Genomic DNA, 23,084 nt, shown 5'->3' with positions numbered 1-23,084 from the left:
GCTAAGCCAGTGATCCAGCCAATCCAGTCGGTTGCACTCTAGCTTGCACGTGCGAGTTGTGCATCATGTTATGACTGTTTTCTTGTGATCGTCGTGGTTGTAACTGTGGAAGGACAGTGCTGACTGGTGTTCTTGTCTTCTCTGTGGACTCTGTCTAAATTAAGATTTGAAATGTCCCGAAGGCCTGAGTATTCAGCTCCTCCAGAGCTATTTTATAACGAACAAGAAGCGGAGAAGTATACAAGCAACTCGCGCATCATGGAGATTCAGACGGCTATGTCGGAGCGTGCTGTGGAGCTTTTGGCCCTGCCAGATGACGAGACATGCCTTATACTCGACCTTGGGTGTGGAAGTGGACTGAGTGGCGACGTTCTAGAAGATCAAGGCCACGTTTGGGTCGGCGTGGATATCAGTCGTGCCATGCTGAATGTGGCACAAGAACGGGAAGCGGCAGGCGACATGCTTTTGGGGGACCTAGGCCAAGGTCTTGGCTTCCGCGCGGGATCTTTCGATGGTGCAATTAGCATTTCAGCGTTGCAGTGGTTGTGCAACGCTGATAAGAAAAGTCATAACCCCGTGAAACGCCTGCATGCATTCTTCTCCAGCTTATATGCTTGTCTGGGACGCGGCCGACGCGCAGTATTCCAGTTTTACCCGGAGAATGCCGATCAAGTGGAGCTTCTCACTCAGCAGGCCATGCGCGCAGGCTTCACTGGAGGACTCGTGGTGGACTACCCAAACAGTTCGAAAGCCAAGAAAATGTTCCTCGTACTTTTCACCGGTGGACCGCAAAAGCTACCCACTGCTCTTGGCGCGTCGTCGGAACAGCGTGACCAAATTGAGTGCACTGAGCGAAAACAGCGGCTTAGCAAATTGCGTGGCAAGGGCCCAAAGAGCGCAGCTGCCTGGATTCAAGAAAAAAAGGAACGTCGTCGAAGGCAGGGCAAGGAGACAAGGCCCGACTCAAAATATACTGGTCGGAGGCGTTGCGGTAAATTTTGAGGTTGGGTTGCTGTACTGGTTCACGTTTGTGTGTGGCGGCACTTCCTGTCAAGATCGAGTGCTCAAAAATGTGCTGTTCTTAAAGTTAGAACTTGAACCCTTTGCATGAACGTATCTGCAAATAAATAAAACAAGAAGCAGTCTTACATGGTACAGGAGCTAATATTTCTGATTTTTGTTTTTATTAGGTGACACACGCTTAATATCACTTTGTTGATATCGTGCACTCCATGTTTTCTGTTTGAAATGGCACCAGCCTTGTTATGCTGAAGAGGCCCATATTGCTGCACCAGTTTAACTGCACTGGAAAAAGGCTTGGCAGGAGCCAAGTAAGTAATCAAATTTCACTAATTTGGAGTTTTCTTCCAATTTCACTTTTAACAAATGTGGTGACCCCACCTAAAATGAAGCCATGGTGCACATCCAACTTAGATACTGGTTCAAGAAAAGCAGTATTGAAGTTGTGTAGTGACAAGCGTTGTTTACCTAGAGTTTTCAGACATCTCTACAGCATCGGTATACCTCTGGCCCTGGTTCACTGCAGGAGACTTTTGCTTGTAGACTTTGGGAAAAGTAGCCACTGCAAGATTGCAGGCAGGCAAAAATTGGGTAATGTCTGTGCATGCTGTGCCCCATGATAATAGTGTTAAGCAACTCATAATTTTTTTATTATTTAGGGGTGCACTAAGGCAGCCTAACCTGGGCGGTATTCTGTAAGAGTGCACCTAGTGGACTGTCCATTTTGGCCGCAGCTGATTGGATAGGGCCGCTCGTCTCCTTGCTTGTACAGCTACAGCCAATCAGCAGCGGCCAAAATGGACAGTCCACTAGGTGGACTCTTACAGAATACCCTCCGTGCTAATGGTCATAAATTATGTGTTTTTTATGTGTTTTTACTGCACTCTGCAATATCTCTTCATAGCTTACTGCAGTAATTTTTTGCAGTACGACATACAGCAGTTTGTTTTCAAGAGCGCTGGTGTCAATGTTATTACTTTCAATATGAGCTGTAGTGGCAGTAAGTAGCACAGAGACACAATGCTGAAATCCAGACAGAAGTTCACGTAGATGTGCACTGTGAGGCGTCGACACAGCGATGTCATGGGGACAAAGGTGACCTTTGATATTTGTCAAGGGAAGAATAATGAGATGTGCACACAGAGATAGGTGCAACATACATGTAAATAAACAGTTGTTTATATCCGTTGGCACACTGAATGGCACATGCCCATTTTAGAGGATTGGCCAAGAATGGGCACATACCTAGCAGCCCAGAATGGGGTAGACTGAATATAAGAAATATGTCAAAGAAGCTATAAAATATCATGCTATTCCATAAAGAGGTCAATGTGCACTAACGATACCTCTGAGCAGATGTTATAGTTCTGGGTTTTATGTAGTGATTTATTGTTTGATTGTGCAGAAAGGCTGCACTGACTGGCACTATTTTGGTAGTAGAAATTCTGGGCTATAAAGCCTGAGCATTCAGCCACAGGGCAGTTTTTCAGAAATGAGGTAGCCCAAAAGGCAAAAGAAGCTGTTGAATACTACCATCAGCCTATGTATGTCCAATGCAGGACAAAGGCCTCTCCCTGCGATCTCCAATTATCCCTGCCCTGTGCCAACCGATTCCAACTTGCGCCTGCAAATTTCCTAATTTCATCACCCCACCTAGTTTTCTGCCGTCCTCGACTGCACTTCCCTTCTCTTGACACCCATTCTGTAACTCTAATGGTCCACTGGTTATCCATCCTATGCATTACATGGCCTGTCCAGCTTTAATTTTTATTCTCTTAATGTCAATTAGAATATCGGCTATCCTTGTTTGCTCTCTGATCCACACCGCTCTCTTCCTGTCTCGTAACGTTATACCTAACATTGTTTGTTCCGCCACTCTTTGCGCGGTACTTGTTCTCGAGCTTCTTTGCCAACAGTAAAGTTAAGTTTCTGTCCCATATGTTAGCACAGGTAGAATGCAGTGATTGTACACCTTTCTTTTCAATGATACTGGTAAGCATAGGTGGAAAGTTTTAAATTTTCCAGGGGGGAGCTAGGTGGCTGGGGCCCCACCAGATTTCTGATCCCTATATATATATATTGCCACGGGATGTTCTTGTAAGTAAAGTTTGCATGCTGCCTGACAGAAGACCAGTAAAATGGGGCAGTCTCAGCTGGACAGTGATCGAGCACACACTATAGTTTGTCGTCTTCCTCTTCCACACTTCACCGTGCTGGCGCGGATAATCTCCAGTGCAATCAACCCCCCGCATAGAAAAGAGTCATCCTGGCAACCTAGGGAAAAGACGGCATCGGTGGGTTTTAGCATGGTTTAAGCCATGCTACATGAACTATTTCGCGCCCTCGGCAGCAGTCACCAAAAGATGGCTCGATGACATAGTTCACAGGTGATGTTTGCTGCAGTACACGGTAGGTGCTGTGGTAGTTTGATAGAAACTTAGTGGATTGACCACGAGGAGTGACTTGGACATGAAGCCAAACAAGTGTTCCGGGGGAATAGCGGGCACTAGAAGTGAATGCGTCATGGCGAGATTTTTGGCTCCACTGATCTTGGGTGGTGATCGAGCAAGCGAGTTGGCGACATTCTTCAGCATAAGCAGCAGCTTCTGAAACACGTGTCACTTCAGAAGCGTCAGGACGGTAGGGGAGAATGGTGCCCATGAAGCAAGAAGGTTCTCGTCCATAGAGAAGAAAGAAAGGAGAGAAACCGGTGGTAGTTGGTAGGCCAGAGTTACAAGCATAAGCGACAAAAGCACAGGACATACATCGCAAACATGTCACTGAGCGTGCGATTGAAACATTCCGTCATGCCGTTAGTTTGAGGATGGTAGGCGGAAGTGGTGCGGTGAACGATGTTACACTCCTTTAGCAGGGCCTCGATGGCACTGGAGATGAAGATGCGGCCATGGTCACTAAGCAACTCACGTGGTGCACCATGTCGCAGAATCGGGTCAATCAGGTGGCGAAGAAGGAAGCAAGCAGCTTCTTTCGTGGTAGAAGCCGGTAGTGCAGATGTTTCGGTGTACCGTGTGAGGTGGCCTACGGCAACAATGATCCACCGGTTACCATCAGGAGTGCTTGGCAGGGGGCCGTAAAGATCAATGCCAAAATGATTGAAGGGTCTGTCCGGGCAGGGTAAAGGTTGCGTGGGACCTGTGGAACTCGGGAGGCGTCATTGGCACGTACCGCATGAGCAGACATACTGGCGAACGAATCTGTACATGCCTTGCCAGTAGTATCAGATACGAAGACAGGAGTGTGTTTTGAAGACATCAGCGTGGCCGCATTGGGGCCATCATGAACAGCTGTGCAGATGTGTAAGCGCAGATGCCGGGGAATGAGGAGCCATTAATGGCCGTAGGGTAGGTAATTCTGTCAATACAACATATCTTCGCAGATGCAAAGTGTTGTGCTTGACGACGAACGGTGTGTGCGAGAGACCTAGGTGAGCGGTGAGACAGGAAGTCCAACATTGTAGAGATTCAGGGATCTTTACGCTGTTCAGCTGGCATGTCGTTGAAAGTAAGAGCTGACAAATCGCAGGTCGAAGTTAGTGAGCAATGAGGGTCAGAAGGCAGCGGAGAATGGGATAGGTCGTCGGCATCTGAATGTTTGCGTTCAGAGCGATGAATTACAGTATGTCATACTCTTGGAGGTGTAAAGCCCAACGAGCGAGGCGGCCATTGGGGTCTTTCAAGGGTGATAACTAACATGAGGCATGGTGGTCAGTGATAACCAAGGGCGTAGCCGGGGGGGGGGGGGGAGAGGCTTATGGCATCAGCCATAGAGTTTCTCATTATAACACGTAGTGAGAAACTCTATGGCATCAGCTCCACCGCCGCTGCGAAATTTTTTTCGTGCTGTCGTTCACCACCGATCCAAACAACCCCCGGCGCCGGAAATTATGCTGGATTTTGTCTAAAATGTCATTTTTTCGCGCCTGAAGAGACATTTGAGCACGAGTATTGCGAACTCAGGCTGGATTTCGCGGCAATGCCCATGCACCCGGGAGTTGGATAACGCAAGGAGCCGCCCCACCCGAGCACAGTTTCAAGGGTGTTTTGATGGCGAGTGAGTTCGTCGCGGCATCTCGCGGAATCTACGGAGCGCATGGATTTAAATTCTGAAACTTTATGGGTATAATGTTCTCAAACTTCTGATGTGAAAAGTGCATTGGCATTTTAAATGTCGTGCTTTAGAATTTCAAATCCGGAACTTAGTGGGTTTAATGTTCTTATAAACATTTGACGCCAAAGGTACATTGACTTTTTTAAAGTCGTACATCGCACCATACGACGAAACAAGCTAAATCAACACACTGTCAGACAAGTTGACAAAGCACGCAGCGAGGTCCGATGAGACGAAGCGTTGTGGTGGTGGTCCATTTGTGCCGTCATGGCACAGAAAAGAATATCAACATTTTTTTTGCACGTCCGCCAAAGCATCCATGTCAAGACACTAAAGCCAGCAAAGGTGACTACGTTCTTATTGGTTTTTGTACTTTAAAGGGCCCCTGAAACGGTTCGGACAAATTTTGTATGCGCATAGGGTACAGCTTAAGTAGAACATTCGCACCACAATTTAAGTGAAGCGTTACGTATTAATGGAGTTACAAGCGATTAGAAGTTACCCTCCTCCCTAGCCATGCCTTTCCTCCTCAACTCGCTCGCCGAGCGAGTGGCGCTTAGCTCCGCCTTCACTGGTCCTGCGTCACGATGCGACGTCACATCGTCCACTTCCGGTTGTTGGAGCACGCCTCCTCCCGCGCGAGACCTCCGCTGGCCGCTTGGCCGTCGACTGAGAGCCATCGAAGCAGCGTGCGTTGCGAGCATTCTGTCGTAGCGCCGAAGGTGGCCGGTATTCCGGTAACCACAGGCAAGCTGGGCATTTCGGCAAATGACTGGAGGCATAAACTCAAGCTGATGAAGGAACTTCAGAGTAGACGCGTACGTGAGCAGCCTGATCGGCCTGCACGGTCCAGACACTTGTTGGCGCAGCGCTTAACCAGTCAAACGAAGCGCTAATATTGCTCTAACCAAGTGTAAAACATTTTAAACATTTATAAGAACAACGTGTTGATGATTACACTCCTGCGAAAAATACACACCAGCAGCAAAGAAGAATGCACTTCGTTGCTGCTGCTGTGTATGGTTGAGCTCTGTGCCACCAGGTGGCTGCACCGTGCAGACCATTCACATTTACCTTTCTGCTAATCCTATGGCTCATCCCGTTACGGCACAGTTAAGCGGCCAGACCCTGTCCCCTTGCGCTTGTGTTTGTCCTAATACCGGACTTGCGAAACGCTATTGCGTTAGTAATCTTCCGCTGTAAAGTGACGGCCACAAACGCGCAAATCCTGGCGCCTATCGGATAGCCGCAGTCCGATGCGCAGCAGCCAGTTCGCTCGTATGCTGCTTTGCAGAGGGACACGATTTCGCAACTTCACATCTTTCCAGTCGCTACGTCTGCAGCCCACAACGCTACAAGGGTGATTCATCGTGCTCACGAAAAGACTGATCGACACTGACGGCGGAGCTCTCGTCAAAGACTGCGCGCGTTGTAACACAAGCAGACGACACTTGCTGTGTGCCGGAAGTGCTCAAGTGTACTAAAAAACTATTCTTGTGTATTCTCTTTAAGTTATTTTCTTTTTACAAAAACAAAGTAACTAACATTCCAACTATTACGAGCATCATTTGATCACCATAAAGTTGGAAAAATTATCGGCCACGCGCCCTGGTCAGCCAATCAGATAGCTCACCCATGTGACGTCATATGGGTTATTTGCATCATATGGGTAGGGGCGGCTTAAAATTCCGCCGAGCAGTGCGCTGCGATCGACAGCGATGTGCATTTTTAAAACCTTATAATAAATTACACGCTTTACGCAGAGCACTTAGATGTGTCAATTAATGATCAGAAGGACCTACTCTAACGACTCAGTACGTTTGTAGAAAATCGCCAAAATCGTTTCAGGGTCCCTTTAACTTTTATTCGCGAGGATACATTGAGACTTCAATTTTCTTGTTCAATTTTCTGTTATCCAGAAATTCTCAAGTCAACATCCATAATTTGCATTACTGGAGCGATACGAACCCGCATTGGGTGGCGCAGACGAGACACCAGTACCAATGGTAATTCAGTGTGTGGTGCGCTATCTTTGACGGAAGAATAATTGGCCCTATATTTTTTGACCACGTGCTCACTGCTCAGCGGTACGTGAACCACATCTTGGAAGGCCCAGTCGAAGATTTTCGCTGTGATCTTCCTCTCGTTTTTAAAGCGAACTTCGTATCATGCTGCAGCACGACGGTGCACCAGCTCACAGCAGCAACCTTGCCCGAACCTGGCTTTACGAAGCCTTCAAACGCCAGTGTGTCGGGTGGCATGGACCAATGGCATGGCCTGCAAGGTCATCGGACTTGACACCTCTTGACTTCTTCTTGTGGGGACATGTGAAAGACTGAGTGTACCGCAAACCTACAACTACACCAGAAGCGCGAACGGCAGAGATTGGTGAGGCCTGCAGCAAGATACCGTCTTGCGTCATCAAAAAAGCTACATCGGACGTGCTGAAAGGGTGCCAATACTGCATTATGGCAGAGGGCGACTTGTTTGAACACATTCTTTAGACAGACATCACAGCGAATAAATCTCTACAACCGTTACCCATCAAAAGAGCCGTCTGTGTGACACTTTTGTACGACATGCAAAATGCACGTAAGTAATATGAAATTACAAATTCTCTGCCGACAAGGAATGGACAGGAAGCTAAAAAGCAACCCTCCGTGTCAGTTTACAATTCTTCATTTTGTGACAACCAGCCTAAATCACACGACGTTTTCAAGCTTGTTATAGTGCGTGTTTGCTTGTTGGGGTCTTGCTCCCAAATTCGAACTCATGAGCTTGTCATTTTTCCTCTGCATGCATTCTGCTAGCGCGAGAGGGCAATTATCGCCACAGAAACGGGAGCCGCGCTGTATTTTAACTGCCGCCCGAATCCACTGGCGTTTGTCTCGGAACCAAGCACAACGCGAAGCTCTGTCGTGGGCCATTTTTGTAGGAAACTCTATGTCGTGGGCAGCACGAAAGGCGCGAAGCGAGCGATGTTTTTCACAAAGCACGGTTGAGAGCGCTGTAATCGTGGCGCATTCGGGCACACAGAGCGCGCTGTCACGTGGTATTCTTTAAACTCGGTGGGCTTTCGTTCTTCCCGAATAAAAACGGCCACGCTAAGTCTATCGCGTTGGAAGTACCTGGGTTGGGCAATATTTCTGGAACTCCACAACTTTCATATTGACGCCTGAACGTTTCAAGCTATATTTACAAGGTAATTAATTTCTCTCGGCTAATTACTCAAAAAAAAAAAGACGCGCAATGAAATGGTACTGTAAGTTTAGATAAACGCTAACAACATCCACGCGATTTCTGTTCTGAAGAACGCATAGGTTTTTTCAAAATCTTGGTCGAAGTTAGCTATAGGACACGTATATTTCGAGAAGTTCATGACCAGGCAGTTTGCATGGCTTAGCCGTGATGACACTACCCCTGTGATCACGTTGGAGATCTCAATGTGGGCATTTCCAGTGGCGTAGCAACAGGGGGGGCCGGGGGGCCGTGGGCCCCGGGTGCAAGGGGCCAGTGGGGGGGTGTCATATACGCCTGAAGACACCCCTCTTTCCGTCGGCTTGACTGGGCGCAAATTGCAAAGAATTCTCCGGTATCCAGTAGCCCGAGCTCATGCACCCGATGCGTTGCGCCGCAGAATTGTCGACTGCAGCTCTATCAACAGCCCACGAAATAATTGCACGAACGTGCGGGCTAAAAAATTTAATTCGCGAAATGGTCGCTAAACTACTCGCCTTAGCGGAACGTTTCATGTGGGGTGCGCTCGTGCTGTGCGTTCATGATGGGAGCAGGAGTCGCTAAACATACAGTGAGGCGTTGTAAGGCGTTGGGGCTCTTGGGTCCCTCTTCCGTTCAGAACGCGCAGCGAAGACGAACAAAGACAGCAGCAAGAGGGCGTTCAACCAGCGCGCCCGGCGCTCGCGTTTACGGCGAAGCGTTCGTTGAGAGCGACGTTGCATAAGTGGGGCCTTCAAAAGTCGCGAATGGGATTCTCTGTATCGTCTTCAGTCTCGGTTCAGCCGAAGAGTTTGGCGGCGTATGACTCAACAGGCTGTAGTCGCGGGCCCACCGCGATGTCCGGCTCGCTTTTACTTCCCCTCTCCCGCTCGCTCCGAGAAGCCGCTGCGAAACCTGCCGTTATGTTTCACGCTTTCCTACTTACCCTCGAAAGTTTCAGAAAACTGTTGTTGTGCGACTTCATGTCGCAAGTACAGTGTCCGTATCAGCTGCACAGAAATTTATAAAAAAAGGTGAATTTTGTAAGGATATTTCCCGATCGAGATTCTATGAAGTTATGTCTTTTTGTGATTACTAGGAACTCGGTAGCGCGAAAAATATGGCAGATAAGTAATAACCATATCCTTAATAATCCCGTAGATAGTACTTATAGAGGAAGCACATCAATTCGAGAATTGAGGACTCAGAGTCATATTATTACCTCAACAAAAACTTCTTGAACAAAATCGTTTTGGGTACTACAACCTACAGTACTTAGGCACTGCGGTCGGCGCCCAGGATATGGCTGCAGAAATATGAAATAGTGGACCAGTGACGTTGAACCCTTAATCCTCTCCATTGCGAGTGCAGACCAACAGTAGTGCAAGCTTTCGCTGGCACAGGCTTCATCGTGGCCTTTTCTTTCTTTTTTTTTATGGTGACGCCAAGAATCGACGTGAAGCGTGCTCTATTCTGTTCTCAATGTTGCGGTGGTACCGCAGCTCAGATAATCACGTTTGTCCGTATATCAGCAAATGAAAACAAGACTTTATTGATCAGAAGGAAAAGAACTCGTAACTTTCATAGCATATTGGCGCCCGCGCAGCGGGGAGGCAGGTAGCGTTTTCTAATAGGGTGGAGAGATAAGCGTCACTGACAATTTAATTTTCGTTTTCGTTCAGGGCTGCCCACAGACAAAATACTGCGTGCCATAGTACCTACGACGATTTTTGTGAAGTAGTTGGGCAAGATATGAACGTCGGGCTTCAATTTTACAAATGCAATATTGCCGCTAAAGTTGGTAATTAAAACTTTATTATAAAGATATCTTTTGTTACTTGTGACGTGAGTCATATTTTCCACGATGCCGCATTTCCCAATGGGCATTCGAACTCCTCTGGACGTCTACTGGACTACCACTTCTGGATATCTTGGTCATCCATAGGACGTCCGCAGATCGCCTAAGGGCGTACGGCGGACATCCACAGGACTAGCAGGCGCATACTAATTGGCAGTCCGAGGGGTGTCCCGTGGATGTCTAGAACGAATATACGGATGTTCCTCGGACGCAAGAATTTGTTTAGGTTTTCATTGCTAAACGTCCGTCAGACATCCGTATGACGAACTGTGGACCATTAAGGGATGTCTGCAGGATGTTCATTTTTATTTAAATGGGCTGAATAGCACAGTTAGCGTAAACATTGGCTTTGTGTAGAATCTGTGCTGCAAAGATGATGCAGTATACTGACATGCACCAATGAAAATACAACTTGCACCCATGGAACAAAGATTCCAAAGCAAGCTAAGTTTACATAAAATGGACAATCACTTTCACAGAAATTTTTATTCATTTCCATTACAAAAACTCGATTTAATACATGGAGAGCCGGTATAGTGATGCAAGTGTTACAAGTACTCAAACACAGAACTGGTCACGAGACAATTGATATACTGCAAACCTGTAACATTCAGAGAAAGAATATGTGACAGTCCTGCATTATAATAAAAGCCAACAACTTATTAGCACAAACTAAGACAAAGTCTGCAGGTGACAGCTTTTACAGCAGTACATTAAAATTTCCAGCCCCCAAGTGGTACAAGAGTGAGGTGTGATCACATAATATAAGAGTGTTTACTAAGCACCACTATCGGTAGTATATCTTTAGAAACATCAAGGTGGGCAGGGCCAGGTGTAGCACTCAGGGTACTTCAAAAGCATGGTACACTTCTTTCACTATAGTATGATTATTTTTCACCTTACCATCAGGGAGCATGAGAAAAAAGCTCAGAATGCCACATGGTATACGAGACATGAACAGAGCGCAGGCATTCACTGTTTCATTAACGTAAATGAGTCTTGAGGTGAGGCTCCTATCCCCGAAAAAAAGTTGGCGATCAGTACGCTGTCGCGTTTCACTACATTCAGTAATGAGTATACAAGGAACATAAAGGTACTAGCAATCCTCACACCTAAAATATCACACAGCTGAGACATAAATTATCTGGACTGCGCCTTTTTTTTCCATATTCTAGCAATACCTTGGAAACGGCAAATGATCCCTCCTTGGTTTACACATGCATATGAACAAAACTATGCAAACAGTAGCTGAAATGTGACAAACTTGCAATGCACTACAAATAAAATATTGTTTCTTCTCGAAAAAGTAAGTCACAGTAAAACAACATGCAAATAAGAACTGAAACAGTGATTCTCGCTATGTACTAGATTAAAACTCTGGGCTGACAGCAAGAAAACAAATACAACGCTACGCATAAAAGTAAAACGACTAGAAGAGAGCAGACTTTTTGCTGCCAGCAAAGACCAGCGTAAATGATAAATACTTCACAGTAAAATAACTATCAAGGAAATTATTGTTTGTAACAAATAAACATAAAACTGGAAGTGACACAGAATGGTTAAATGTGAAATATGTGTAGCATTGACTTGCTACATGCTAGTAGCCCTGCCACCTCTTCCTGAGGAAAAGAAGTAAATAGCAATGAAGGGAACGGTTGATATATACTGAAACTGGAGTCCTCATGCAGTACTGCTCAATATAGTGCAGCCTTTCCGACTCACGGCCCCATCGTAACACAAAACAGGCATAATAAAATGTAAACAAACTATTTCGTAGCCTCACCTTGCAACACACTAGAACTTAGCCATCACTTGAATTGTGAAAGATAGTAGTAAGCTTACACTTTAGCATGGTTCCTACAATACCACGTAACATGACAATGGACAACAGCAAGTACACACAAGTGGTACTGTGCATTTATGCATGTTGTGCTGTATGCAAAAGTGTGAACATTTACCAGCTAGTTCAGCTTTCTTTAGTGGTAACACAAACTGCAACGGAAGTAGCCGCATAAGACTGACAAAAATACTGCAATGGAATCGATTACAAAATAATAGAAATATAGTGAGAGGACTACAAGAAAGGAGACATGTCAACAGCAAATCTATTAAGATCGATACACACAAAAAAGGCCGTTCAGAAGCATGCAGCCATGACTTGCGAGAAAGAAAGACTGCAGTGGACTGGCTGCCCTTCACTCATTGAAGTACTCAGTGAAGACAAAATGCCCACTGATGCCTTGATGCCTTCTATTTCACACCCTTTTGTCACTCAGAATCTGAAAAGTGACATAAATATCAGCAATCAGTCATTCAATGGAGAAGAAAACTGTGAAAACAATGAATTTAAGCACAAAATTGTGCACAAATAATGTTACAATATCAAATGATCAACTGCAGTCTATGAAGGCACTACTCCAGCCAATACACTAGAAAAGAAATTTTAAAGTCACAAGTATTCTAGCCCGCAGCAGTGGTTCAGTGGTATTGGCGCTCGGCTGCTGACCCAGAAAATGCGGGTTCGATTCCTGCTGTGCCAGTCGCATTTCAATGGAGGCAAAAGGCTCATGTATTGTAATGTCAGTGCATGTTAAAGAACCCCAAGTGGCTGTAATTAATTCGGACCTCTCCGTTACATTGTCCCTCGTAGCGTGAGTCACTTTGAGTTTGATTTTATTTAACCGCATATGGTACATAAGAAATGTGCATTTGTGGTTGGGTATGACAAGAAAAAGCTGTTTTTATTAATAATATCATTTAAGAAACTAACAAAGACACCAAAGACAATATGGGTGAAATTACTTGTACTGACTAACTGAAATAAAAAAAAATTATAAATTAATGGAATCGAAAGTGGATGAAAAAACAACTTGCCGCAGGTGGGGAACGATCCCACGTCTTCACATTATGCGTGTGATGCTCTACCAACGGAGCTACCGCGGCACCGTCTTCCATCCACTTTATTCTCGTTCATATACGTATGTGGTCTTTCAAAACAAAGAATGACTAAAACATTTACATAACATGAAAACTAGATCTTCCGTAATTATGAAACTAAAAACATTTTAAATAACGCGGTTTTTCATAAGGTACTTCAATTGTCAATTTCCACTTATTTAGTACACTTGGAAGAGAGCAACGAAGAATGTGGAATCAATAATTAGTTCGAGGACAACGTGCACACCCATTCTCTGTATGTCAAGTTAGACAACGGGCTGAATTAGGTTGCAAGGCAGCTAAAGTACATATGTACGTACTGTATCTGCGTATTTCAGATTTAACAGCCGAGAAGAGCTGGTACTCGTAGTAATAATCAACTCTCACGATTCCAAACTCAAACAAAAATTCAGTGGTGTGCGCATTATAAGAGACACCTTCAATAGACCGTAATACATTTTTTTTGCAGGGAGATTAAAGTATTTAAAGATGAGAAGAAAAAGAGGGCATTAAACACTAAGAGGTATTGAGGTACAGGTAGCTACAGCTCTTGCGAGCTTTCTGCATACTTTACGCGCACTACACCGTATTAATAGTGAGTAGCAGCTCCTAGCGACATATGCAAGCAATCGCGTACAGCAGCACCTCCTTGCATATATGCGACTAAAAGAAAGGCGCTCACGCGAACTACTGCGCATATGTGGCCGGTAGACCACACCGACAACACATGGTATAGTATAAAGTCCAGGCATGCTTCATCTTACCTTTACTGCGGGGCCAACCCGGCCAGGAGCTTAGGAGAAAGAAACAACAGTCTTGACCACCTTGCGCAGCCGTAGTGACAACTGAAAATGGCGCCTCTGCACTCACAATAAACGCGCGAAACGCTCGCCTTAGCGCCTTTTTCGCAGGCCAAGTTTCATCCTAGAGGCCAGCGCTCGCATGGTGCTCGCTTCTCTCCCGGCGGAATGATTTCACCTCCCACAGGTGTACGTTTCCGCCGCTTCCCGTCAAGGTCGCGCCCGCGCTTGGCTCGCGCTGCGCGCGAAACGTCTCTTGTTTCCGACGGCGCCTCTTCGGATGACTGGAAATTATTGTGTTGTTAACTGCCACAACATCAATGTAAACACGAAAGGGTTAATGCCACCAGTGAAATTCTGCCGATGCACACTTCCAAAAATATTGCCGGAAAGAACCCGCACGATAAAAAGAAATAGCCCCCCGCAAAAAAAAAAAAAACAGGGTATGCGAAGCTTCAGAAAAGATTGCGCTGGTAGCATTGGGTATGCTTGCGGAGCGTTTTCTGCATCTTCAGAGATGATCGAAATATTTATGAAGTTTCCAAATGTGTGGCTGCTGTTAATTATTATTATTTGAAAAGCGTCGTGAATGGACGTCAACTATACAATGTCGCAGTTGATCTCTCGTCACATTGATGCCTGGCGAGCGTGATGGCTCACAAAGGATATGCGTGATAACGCGTGAGCACTGTAAGCACAGAAATCATTCTGTGGCTCTGCAAGTAATAATAATGAGGCGGTCACATGTGCATGCACGTACCTTTTACGATCACGCTGTTCTTTATAATTAGAACCAGTCCACTAACCCGCCTCCGTGGGTACCTGTATGCTCTCCACCAGAAGAAGAAAATCCCATGGGCGGGTAGAATTAGATCGAATGTGGTTTATTTTATGCCGCATGTTTGAAGACTCGTTGATATTTCGCCGACAAACGTTGATGCCTCTATTGAACAAAGTTAGCTGTGGCTATAGCTTGAATGAACTCGAGGTCAGTTCTACGTTGGTATTTGCAAGCGCAGAAATGCTCAGCAAGGGAGCAGTTCGTCACTCAAATCCGAACAAAGTCATGCTCAGGAGATTGGCGAAATGTCCAGCACGAATGACCTAAGGATGTCCGCAGGAGGATAAGAAGTGGATGTTAAAATTAGTCCGATAATGATATCCACTGGATGTCCCCAGGACGACTGCTGTAGGACTTGGACTTCGGGATCTTATCCGGACGTCCGAGGGAGTTTCAATGCCCATTGGGTTGTATTGGGTGCCAAGCCTTATAGTCTGGCAGAAGATGTGCACATGGGCTTATCACACGTTATCAGTGCAGCACCCTGTGTTATTTGGCGCAGGAAAAACAGCGTGTATATTTGCTGCATTCGTGATCTCTGGGAAAGAAAGCGAAGGAGAGGGGGACCCGGGGAACGTGCGCGGTATCCAAGGCGGCTGTACTGGGGCTGAAACCCGGAAATTGTCGATATCCTCGCCTTCCTCAACTACATCAGGGGGGGGGGGGGGGTGACAGAAGCCCTATGGGCCCCGGGTGCCAGACGACCTAGCTACGCCACTGGGCATTTAAACATCTTACAAGAAATGGTTCATCGAGTTTGCACTAGAAGAGTTTGGTTTGAAGTGCCGCACCAATCCAAGTCGCTCAACTACTCAACAACAGTCATGTATGGGTTATACTTTGGCCAAGATTCTAAGGTTGTAACGAAACCAATCAGTGTACATCACAGTAATCACAAAGCTGTCGTCACTATCATTACCAAATGATCAAAATAAATGCATCTCCCACCCTTGTCTAACCCTGTGCGATATGCTACAGCTTAGCTGGTCATCCACCTTCATAGAGTGGAATGGCTCCCAAGTTTTATTTTTATGTTCGCGTCGGTTTCGCTTTCATAAAGAGATAAGACTATAAATGCTTTCGTTCTTGATTCGCGTATAAAATATATGGGTTAAAATAAACTCTATATCCCATTCGTCTCCGAGAGTAGATGCAAGCACGAAAATGCTCTCTCTCACACACACACACACACACACACACACACACACACACACACACACACACACACACACACACACACACACACACACACACACACACACACACACACACACACACACACACACACACACACACACACACACACACACACACACACACACACACACACACACACACACACACACACACACACACACACACACACACACACACACACACACACACACACACACACACACACACACACACACACATTTACAGGTGCCCACGCATGCACACATGTACAAAAATGTACGCACTCACACCGAAATGCAGGCTTCACAAACGCGCGTATGCTCGCAGACGCAAAAACGCAATCGTGCGCACGCAGATTCAAATACGCAGACACAAACACGCGCGCACACACTAAATCAAGCACACACGCTAAATACGTCCACACGCACACTCCCTCTCCCTCCCTGCTGTCTGTCAAAACCCTGCGCGTGCAAACACTGGATGACACTCGCTCTGCAATAATCATACCAATGCCAGCTAGAATAAATCGATTTATGTTTTAAATTAGGCGCTCCTTCATGTCAATAGGGCTTTTTTTTTTTTTTACCTACACTGTCTACACTAGTGTAGCTAGCGTAGGAAAGTGCCATTTCTTTTACTTGGTGTAGAAAAGTGCAGCTCCGCCTACCTATACGGAGCCATTTTTATAGCTGTAGTGCGGCATGAAAACTACACTTTCTACACTGCGATTTTGATGAGTGTAGGCAGCAGACGACAAACAAGAAGGCCGGCGTTGCAAACGCGTGGCGCCATTTGTCTGATACTGTCGGTGCTACTATAGCGACGATAGTGCATATTCACTGCAAAGACGGTAGCGAAGTGCTTGAGTGACTATGTATCACAGAAGAAAGTCAGGTAATCTTCCAAGAAGATAAAATTATCTTACTCACGGATGGTGCTGAGTGTTTCAGAATACGCGCTGTATTATACGCATGGAGAAGTCTTCGTGCACTGCGCACTCGCTGTGCATTTTGCTGCAGTTTATCTAGATTTGTTGATGAAAGGAAACTCGTACATTGGTGTTTAGTTTCAGGCAAGGGTTTGTACGCTTCCAGTAAGTGCGGAGTCAGGTACTTTTCGTCTGCTGATGCAGAAGGCGACGCGCAGTCTGCTTTGATTGGCTGCAGTCCAGCAATTCAAGTGCAGCACACGACGTCATAGCCTCTGCCCGGCACTGCACTCGTCCACACGAGTCTGCACGAAGTGTAGGTTAAAAAAAAAAAGCCGTATTTTTTACTATGCCGGGAGGGTGCAAAACGATTTGCTTCTGTCGCGTGACTTCACCGCCCATCCCTGACCAAAACACTGCTTTAACGCACCACCAATGTTCCGACTAAGTGCCATAACTGCATATGTTAGAAGGGGCTACCCTCTCGGCGTAGTCAATTGAAACTTGTTCATCCTCGGCTGGTACTTTGAAATATAATTTTCTTTTTTAATTTTGCCCATTCAGTTACGCTTGTGCATTGCCGTGAAGTACCACAGAATGTGTCCAGAATTCCTGAGTATGAGAAGCAGCGTATAAAACACGTGTTTTACCAGTTTTGGAGTATGCTTGCCGTGCGTGCGATCCGTTTTGTGGTGTGCATGTTAATGCATTAGAAAAATCCGATCCGTCGCTCCAAGGTATGTCCTGGGTAGATACGGCCTCTTTGCAAGTGTAACAGCAATGAAAAAAAGAACTTGGTGTGATCCCTTTGTTTGAGCGACAGAGCAGGTTACGACTTAAGCTGTTTTATTCAGTCTTCCACAATCATACGGGAGTCTACCCATCAGAAGACCCCGCATTATGTTTCTTCGCGTTAAGTCCATCCACTTAAATTTAGGCCGTACCTTTCCAGGTCTGATTACTTTTAATGTTCCTTTTTTTTTCTAACAAAAAAAACATTGTTTCTTGGAATTCACTACATGCGCATGAGGTGTACCGCAACAATGTTGATGTTTGCCGCATGCGATAATGCTTTAACGGCGTTGCGGTTCATGTATGAATAAAGAATAAAATTCAAGTAATTCGTGACACGCGCATAAATTGATATTGTTTTACGTTCATTTGAATGGGTCATTCGTTACACCAATTAGTTACAGCGTCAAGGTAAGAGAGGACTCTAAGAATATCTTTGCCTTTTTTTGCTTATTTCTGTATTGATAACTCAATCATCACTGAACAGATGAACGCTAAATAATTATTACGTAATCACACTATGTTGTTGCGCTTACAAAATTCAAGCCTAGCTTGCTTGAGTCGCAGTTACACAAATAAAAATAGACGGATTCGTAAAAATTCAATAGCTTTCGGAATTTAAACCTTCCGTTAGCACTTACCACCTTTTGCCTTTTCTCGTCTTATAGCCATGATCCTTTGTCTTTCAAACAATAAATTGTTATCAGATACTTTAAATATTGATTCATTTTAAGTTTAAATCCTGCACTGTTTCGATAGCGGTACAATTGGCGGATGTTTATGACACTAAAATAACGAAAGAAATTACCAGTTGAATACTGCTTTTATCCTTATTTTCATACGTAATACGATGCACGTAGCAGGCATCCCCATTGTCCTTGGTCAGCTGATATAGGCAACGACTTCATATTTTTAGAAATAGCGCAAGTTACGTCAGATGTGCGTGCAAAGTTTAAGTAGTGTCGGTTATTTACGGCTTTATGCAAGCGCTATACACATATTTTAAGGTTTCTTTGGATAACGAGACGTGACACTGACTTTCACTGCGGAGGAAATGGTGTTCAAGCGTGCACACTTTGCAAAATCATATGCCCGCAAAGTTTTAAGCTGTGTGTTAATATTACAGGCAATTAAGATTCCTAGTGAAACTGCTCAACAGAATCAGCTTCGCTGGAAACCTTGCTGGATTCTGTAAGGTCGCACAAAGGCTGAGCGTTTTATAGACTGTGCAGGTATATCTTGATAATATTTCAGCCGTGTACTAAGAATAATTAGAGAAGAACGGGACGTCTGTAAGATAACTTGTAGCCTAGCGCTTTGAAAGTTTCTGGTGGACACGGCAGTAGCGTCGACTAAATTATTTAGTCTAACCGTTATAGAATTCGAGAAGTATTTAGTGATTTTTAGCCAACCAGACGCCCTTCTGATTAGCACCCCTTCCTGCTCCCTATCTTTGCTCCTCTTCCATCCCAAGCTCTTTTACAAACATATCCTACCAACTAATATATTATTCAAAATCAGACTTAAGGGGAAGCTTCAGCTCGGAGGCTCCTACGTGGAAAACCGGCAATCATTTCTTCTGAATAACCACTGAATCTAAATTGATGAGCTATGTTGAACTTAAAAGAAACAATTAAAACGTAGTGATTTCAGAAAGGGAATTTTTTATTTAGGATGTCACCTTTCTTTTACATAAATTCTTTAAAAGAAACTGCAAAATTTCAAGAAACAAGACGAAGTATAGAACTCTGTACCTCAACAAAGAAAACGACATCGCAATTCTGTAAGCTGCACCTAATATTTAATCTAAAGTGGACAAAAATGATATATCATACTCCACCCTGAGATATACCGCTAACTTCTGAGTATGGCATTTGCAAAGCCTTTTCAAACATTGTGAGAAATTCGCATAAGTTGTAAATTCATACATCAAGTTTGTCCGTTTTAGATTCTCAATGGATGCAGTTTGTAGAAATGCGATACTTGCTTTTTTTTGTGCTGAGTTACATATTTTTAAACTTCGTAGTTCCATTTTTTTTCCATATTTACTGATTCTCGGTAATTGTAAAGAAGGCTACGGCCTAAATCAAAATTCTGTTTTCTGCAATCACTGCGATTTAACTTTATCTCGTAAGTGCAACAATTCTCATTCAAATCGGCAGAGCGGTTTCCTCATGAAAGCATTCTTGCGCTTTACATGCACTTGAGCAGCCGGCATCGGAGATTGGCCCGAGCTAACGCTTCCTCTTAATGCATCACGCCCGTTCCACAGGAAACCCAAGAAACATAACGCTGACTATACGCAAGCCCGAAACTCCGTGGTGAACAAAAAATTAAAAAAAAGCAATCGAGGAAAAAAAAAAAAACGGAGGCTTCGCGAGAGCAGTTATCTCGGCCAGACATCTATCCGGTATGCCGACCAGCTGTCGGCCAGGTCGCTAGCAAAATCATTGATTCATTGCCAGTCGAGCAAGTAGCTGGTCGTCTATGAGATAAGGCTTATACATTAGCGCGCTCGCTTCCGAGTATCGAGGTGAAGCAACAGTCTCAGGGTAGGCTTCTTTTTGTTGTGTTTTCTTTAGTTGTACGTCATAGCATACGTCATGGCGCCAATTTCGATTCTTTAAGGTCGATACGCCACGTGGTGGCGAAAAAAGAAAACTGAACAACTACCCATAATTCCTGGCTATGACTATCCATACCATTAGAAATAATTGCTAGTTGGCTACATTGTCTCACGAAAAAAAAATGTAATAAACTTTGTCTTGTGTATATATTCAAATATATTGTTTTTGTGCATGGTGTTTACTGTAAAAGAAATGTTGAAGTTAAATTCCTACGAGGTAGCCGCCACTGGTGCTTCTAATGCGCTTGTCCTCTTCTTGTCAGGATTTGCAGAAAAAACAACAACAACGAAAGTGTGAATTAGAAGCTGCGCACGCCCGCACCGACAATGATGCAGTAAGCTTTTAGCCATAATAAAATTCTAAGTGAAAAAGTATAGGCCACTCAAAAGAAACCTCAAATGATATAGGTAACTCTGGTAATGACACTTTAGGGAGACGGGGTTGGCTCAAGGAACGTCGGGGGTGGAGGGGGGTGGGGGGCTCTGCCCACCCGCCCGGAAAACTTCGGAGGGCTCTCGGACCTCCGAATTGTGAGGGGGAGTGACAGGGAGACCAGGAGAAGGAGAGACCAGGCGAGGAATAACGACGCTACCTTTGTTTTATTCAGGGAGCTTAGCCAAACGCGGTTGTGCTGCAGCGCCGCAGCGCGCTTCGCCAGCGGACTCGTCGCGGCACCATGGCGGCACCCCGCTGCGCCTGCGGTATCTACGTTGCGTGGCAGACCGCAGCTACGCGCAACTGTAGTACGTACGTATGCGCAGCGTTTGCTTTGTGCACGACGACAGGGCTTGAGTGCGCGCTCGCGCTCCGGTCTGGCCGTGCTATGTGGCGTGGATCAGCTTTTTCCTGCACCAACTTGACCGACGGATAGTAGCCTCATCCACCTGGTGGATTTTGAAGCACTGCCAATAGCTCACTACGAAGCGACGTCTGTCAAGGCGTCGAGCCAGGAGTGAGCGCATGCTGGCAAATGTGCGTGTGGTCTAATTTTCGCCTAGTTCGAGGCTAGTTGAGTGTTCAAAACTAGCCGAAATTGGCTAGTTTCGATGGCTAGACTCGATGGCCACGACATCGATAAGCAAGGTGGTTAAAGTTTAATTCCTGCGCGGGCGGCCGCGACCGAGCGTGAGCAGGCGATAGTCGGCTTCTTCCTGAAGTACGTAACTATATATCGAAATTCGAAAGCAGATTTTCGCTTACTTCAGTCTATTCATTAAGCTTTGTCAGTAAATATACACAGTAACAGTAGGAAGAAGCGCACTCAGTCGAACACCCTTCTTGATTGATGCCAGCTGTTAGACAATGGCAGCCGTGTATGGGAATCTGCCATATTAGGAAATAAAACGTCCAGAAAAGAGCGAAGAGCAGGCGTCTGTTGAAAAGAGAGCGTTTGAGAGAAAGGTCGCTTAGCGCCCCGCTTGCAAGCTCCACGCGCCCCGCACGACTGCAAAACTTGGCTAAAAACTTGGCTGAAGTGTTCACAGAAGCGTAAGTTATCCGCGGACTATGTTTTTTTCACCAAGGTGGTTCAGGACGCCTTTAATGCAATGAACTATCTAACAGTTTTTTTTTTTCAGTAAAATCACACAAAGAGAATAAACAGAGTATTTTAGTGAGATCACCGAAAAACGAGCTAACAGAAAACAGAAGAGAATACATATATTGCGAAAATTGCCAATGTTGCAAAATTTATCAGCGTATAAATGGTATTCGGAAAGCGTGTGCACAGTCATCCACACTTCCGCATAGAGCGCTGAATCGTGGCGCTTCAGTGCAAAGTGATTGATATCTGTTGGCGTCGCTTGGTTGAGAGACAGCGCTTGCGAACAGCGGAAATAAGCTACAAGACCGCGCGAGCCACGCAGAATTCGATCAGCCTGGTACGTTGAACCGACATAGCAGCTGCTGTGGGAACTCTTTGGTGTGCAGCGCAGTGCTCGGTCACTCTGTAAAGTGTGAATGTCTGTATGGTACGGTGGCCGCGGTCACGGGTATGATTATGGGTCTTCACAGCAAAATTAGGCAGGGAAAGCCATCTTCGAGGATATCCGAGACACGTATATAGACGTGCACGTGTATATTCTGATTATCGCTGAAGACTATATATATATATATATAGGTGAATACAATATCGAAAATGTGTGGCCGATGACTGCTCTAAAAGGTTGATTTGCTGCTTAAAAAGGTGATCCAAATGTGTCATGCGCTCTGAGTTGCGTTGTCCAACGTCTAAACACCTTTATTTCGAGCGTAAGACTGATTTAGCTGAAGCGTGACTCAGGCGCTCTGTCGCGCCTTCGTTGCTCCTCGTCGTTCTCGAGCGGGCGTCGCGGCTGGCGAGTCTCTCTGCGCGCTGCGTGCCGGCAAAGCTAATCGGAGGTGGTTCTGACGGGCTCTGCGTGAAATTCTTGAGAGCCATTTCGTGCGTGACAGCAAATGGTACGCTTGCGGTGTTCTGCGTGACAAGTGTACACATAGAACTTCCCCAGCGAAAGGAGCGCATTCATGAGCCGCTAATTTATGGGTTGTTTACAGCCTGCTGACCTATAGCAGTTTGTATTTCTAAAGAGAGCGTTCGCCTAAGCTTTAGTAGTGAAACGTGAGCAGTAATTCGTAGGCTGACACCGAAACAGCTCCCACACTCCACACGCGGCTCGCGGCCCACGCGACGTGTTCAGGCGGCAATATTCGACTTCGTACATGCGCAGTATACTTCGCCGTCGTTGAAGAAATATACGGAAACCTCGACGGACTTCGGTGT

The 23,084-nt window shown here is 45.5% G+C and overlaps 1 protein-coding gene, 1 long non-coding RNA gene and 1 other non-coding gene across 3 annotated transcripts in view; 1 reads left to right on the top strand and 2 right to left on the bottom strand.

Moving 5' to 3' along the window:
* LOC139056285 (uncharacterized) overlaps window positions 1–4,107 on the bottom strand; it is a 35,369-nt gene extending 31,262 nt beyond the window's left edge. Inside the window, exon 1 of the long non-coding RNA XR_011512250.1 lies at window positions 3,946–4,107. This is a non-coding gene — a long non-coding RNA (uncharacterized lncRNA). The remainder of the gene's footprint in view (window positions 1–3,945) is intronic.
* Window positions 19–1,155, top strand: LOC139054143 (18S rRNA (guanine-N(7))-methyltransferase). The gene has a single exon (XM_070530753.1). The coding sequence runs from the start codon at window positions 172–174 to the stop codon at window positions 1,000–1,002; it is 831 nt and encodes a 276-aa protein (XP_070386854.1). The 5' UTR covers window positions 19–171; the 3' UTR covers window positions 1,003–1,155.
* An 8,986-nt stretch (window positions 4,108–13,093) lies between the features above and the next one.
* Window positions 13,094–13,165, bottom strand: TRNAM-CAU (transfer RNA methionine (anticodon CAU)). Its single transcript has one exon. It is a non-coding gene; the product is annotated as a tRNA-Met (tRNA).
* Window positions 13,166–23,084: the final 9,919 nt, after the last annotated feature.

The sequence above is a fragment of the Dermacentor albipictus genome, chromosome 1, assembly GCF_038994185.2.
Source record: "Dermacentor albipictus isolate Rhodes 1998 colony chromosome 1, USDA_Dalb.pri_finalv2, whole genome shotgun sequence".
NCBI classification, from domain to species: Eukaryota; Metazoa; Arthropoda; class Arachnida; order Ixodida; family Ixodidae; genus Dermacentor; species Dermacentor albipictus.
Note: the sequence above shows the minus strand (reverse complement) of the source record. Positions and strands in the feature narration are given on the sequence as shown.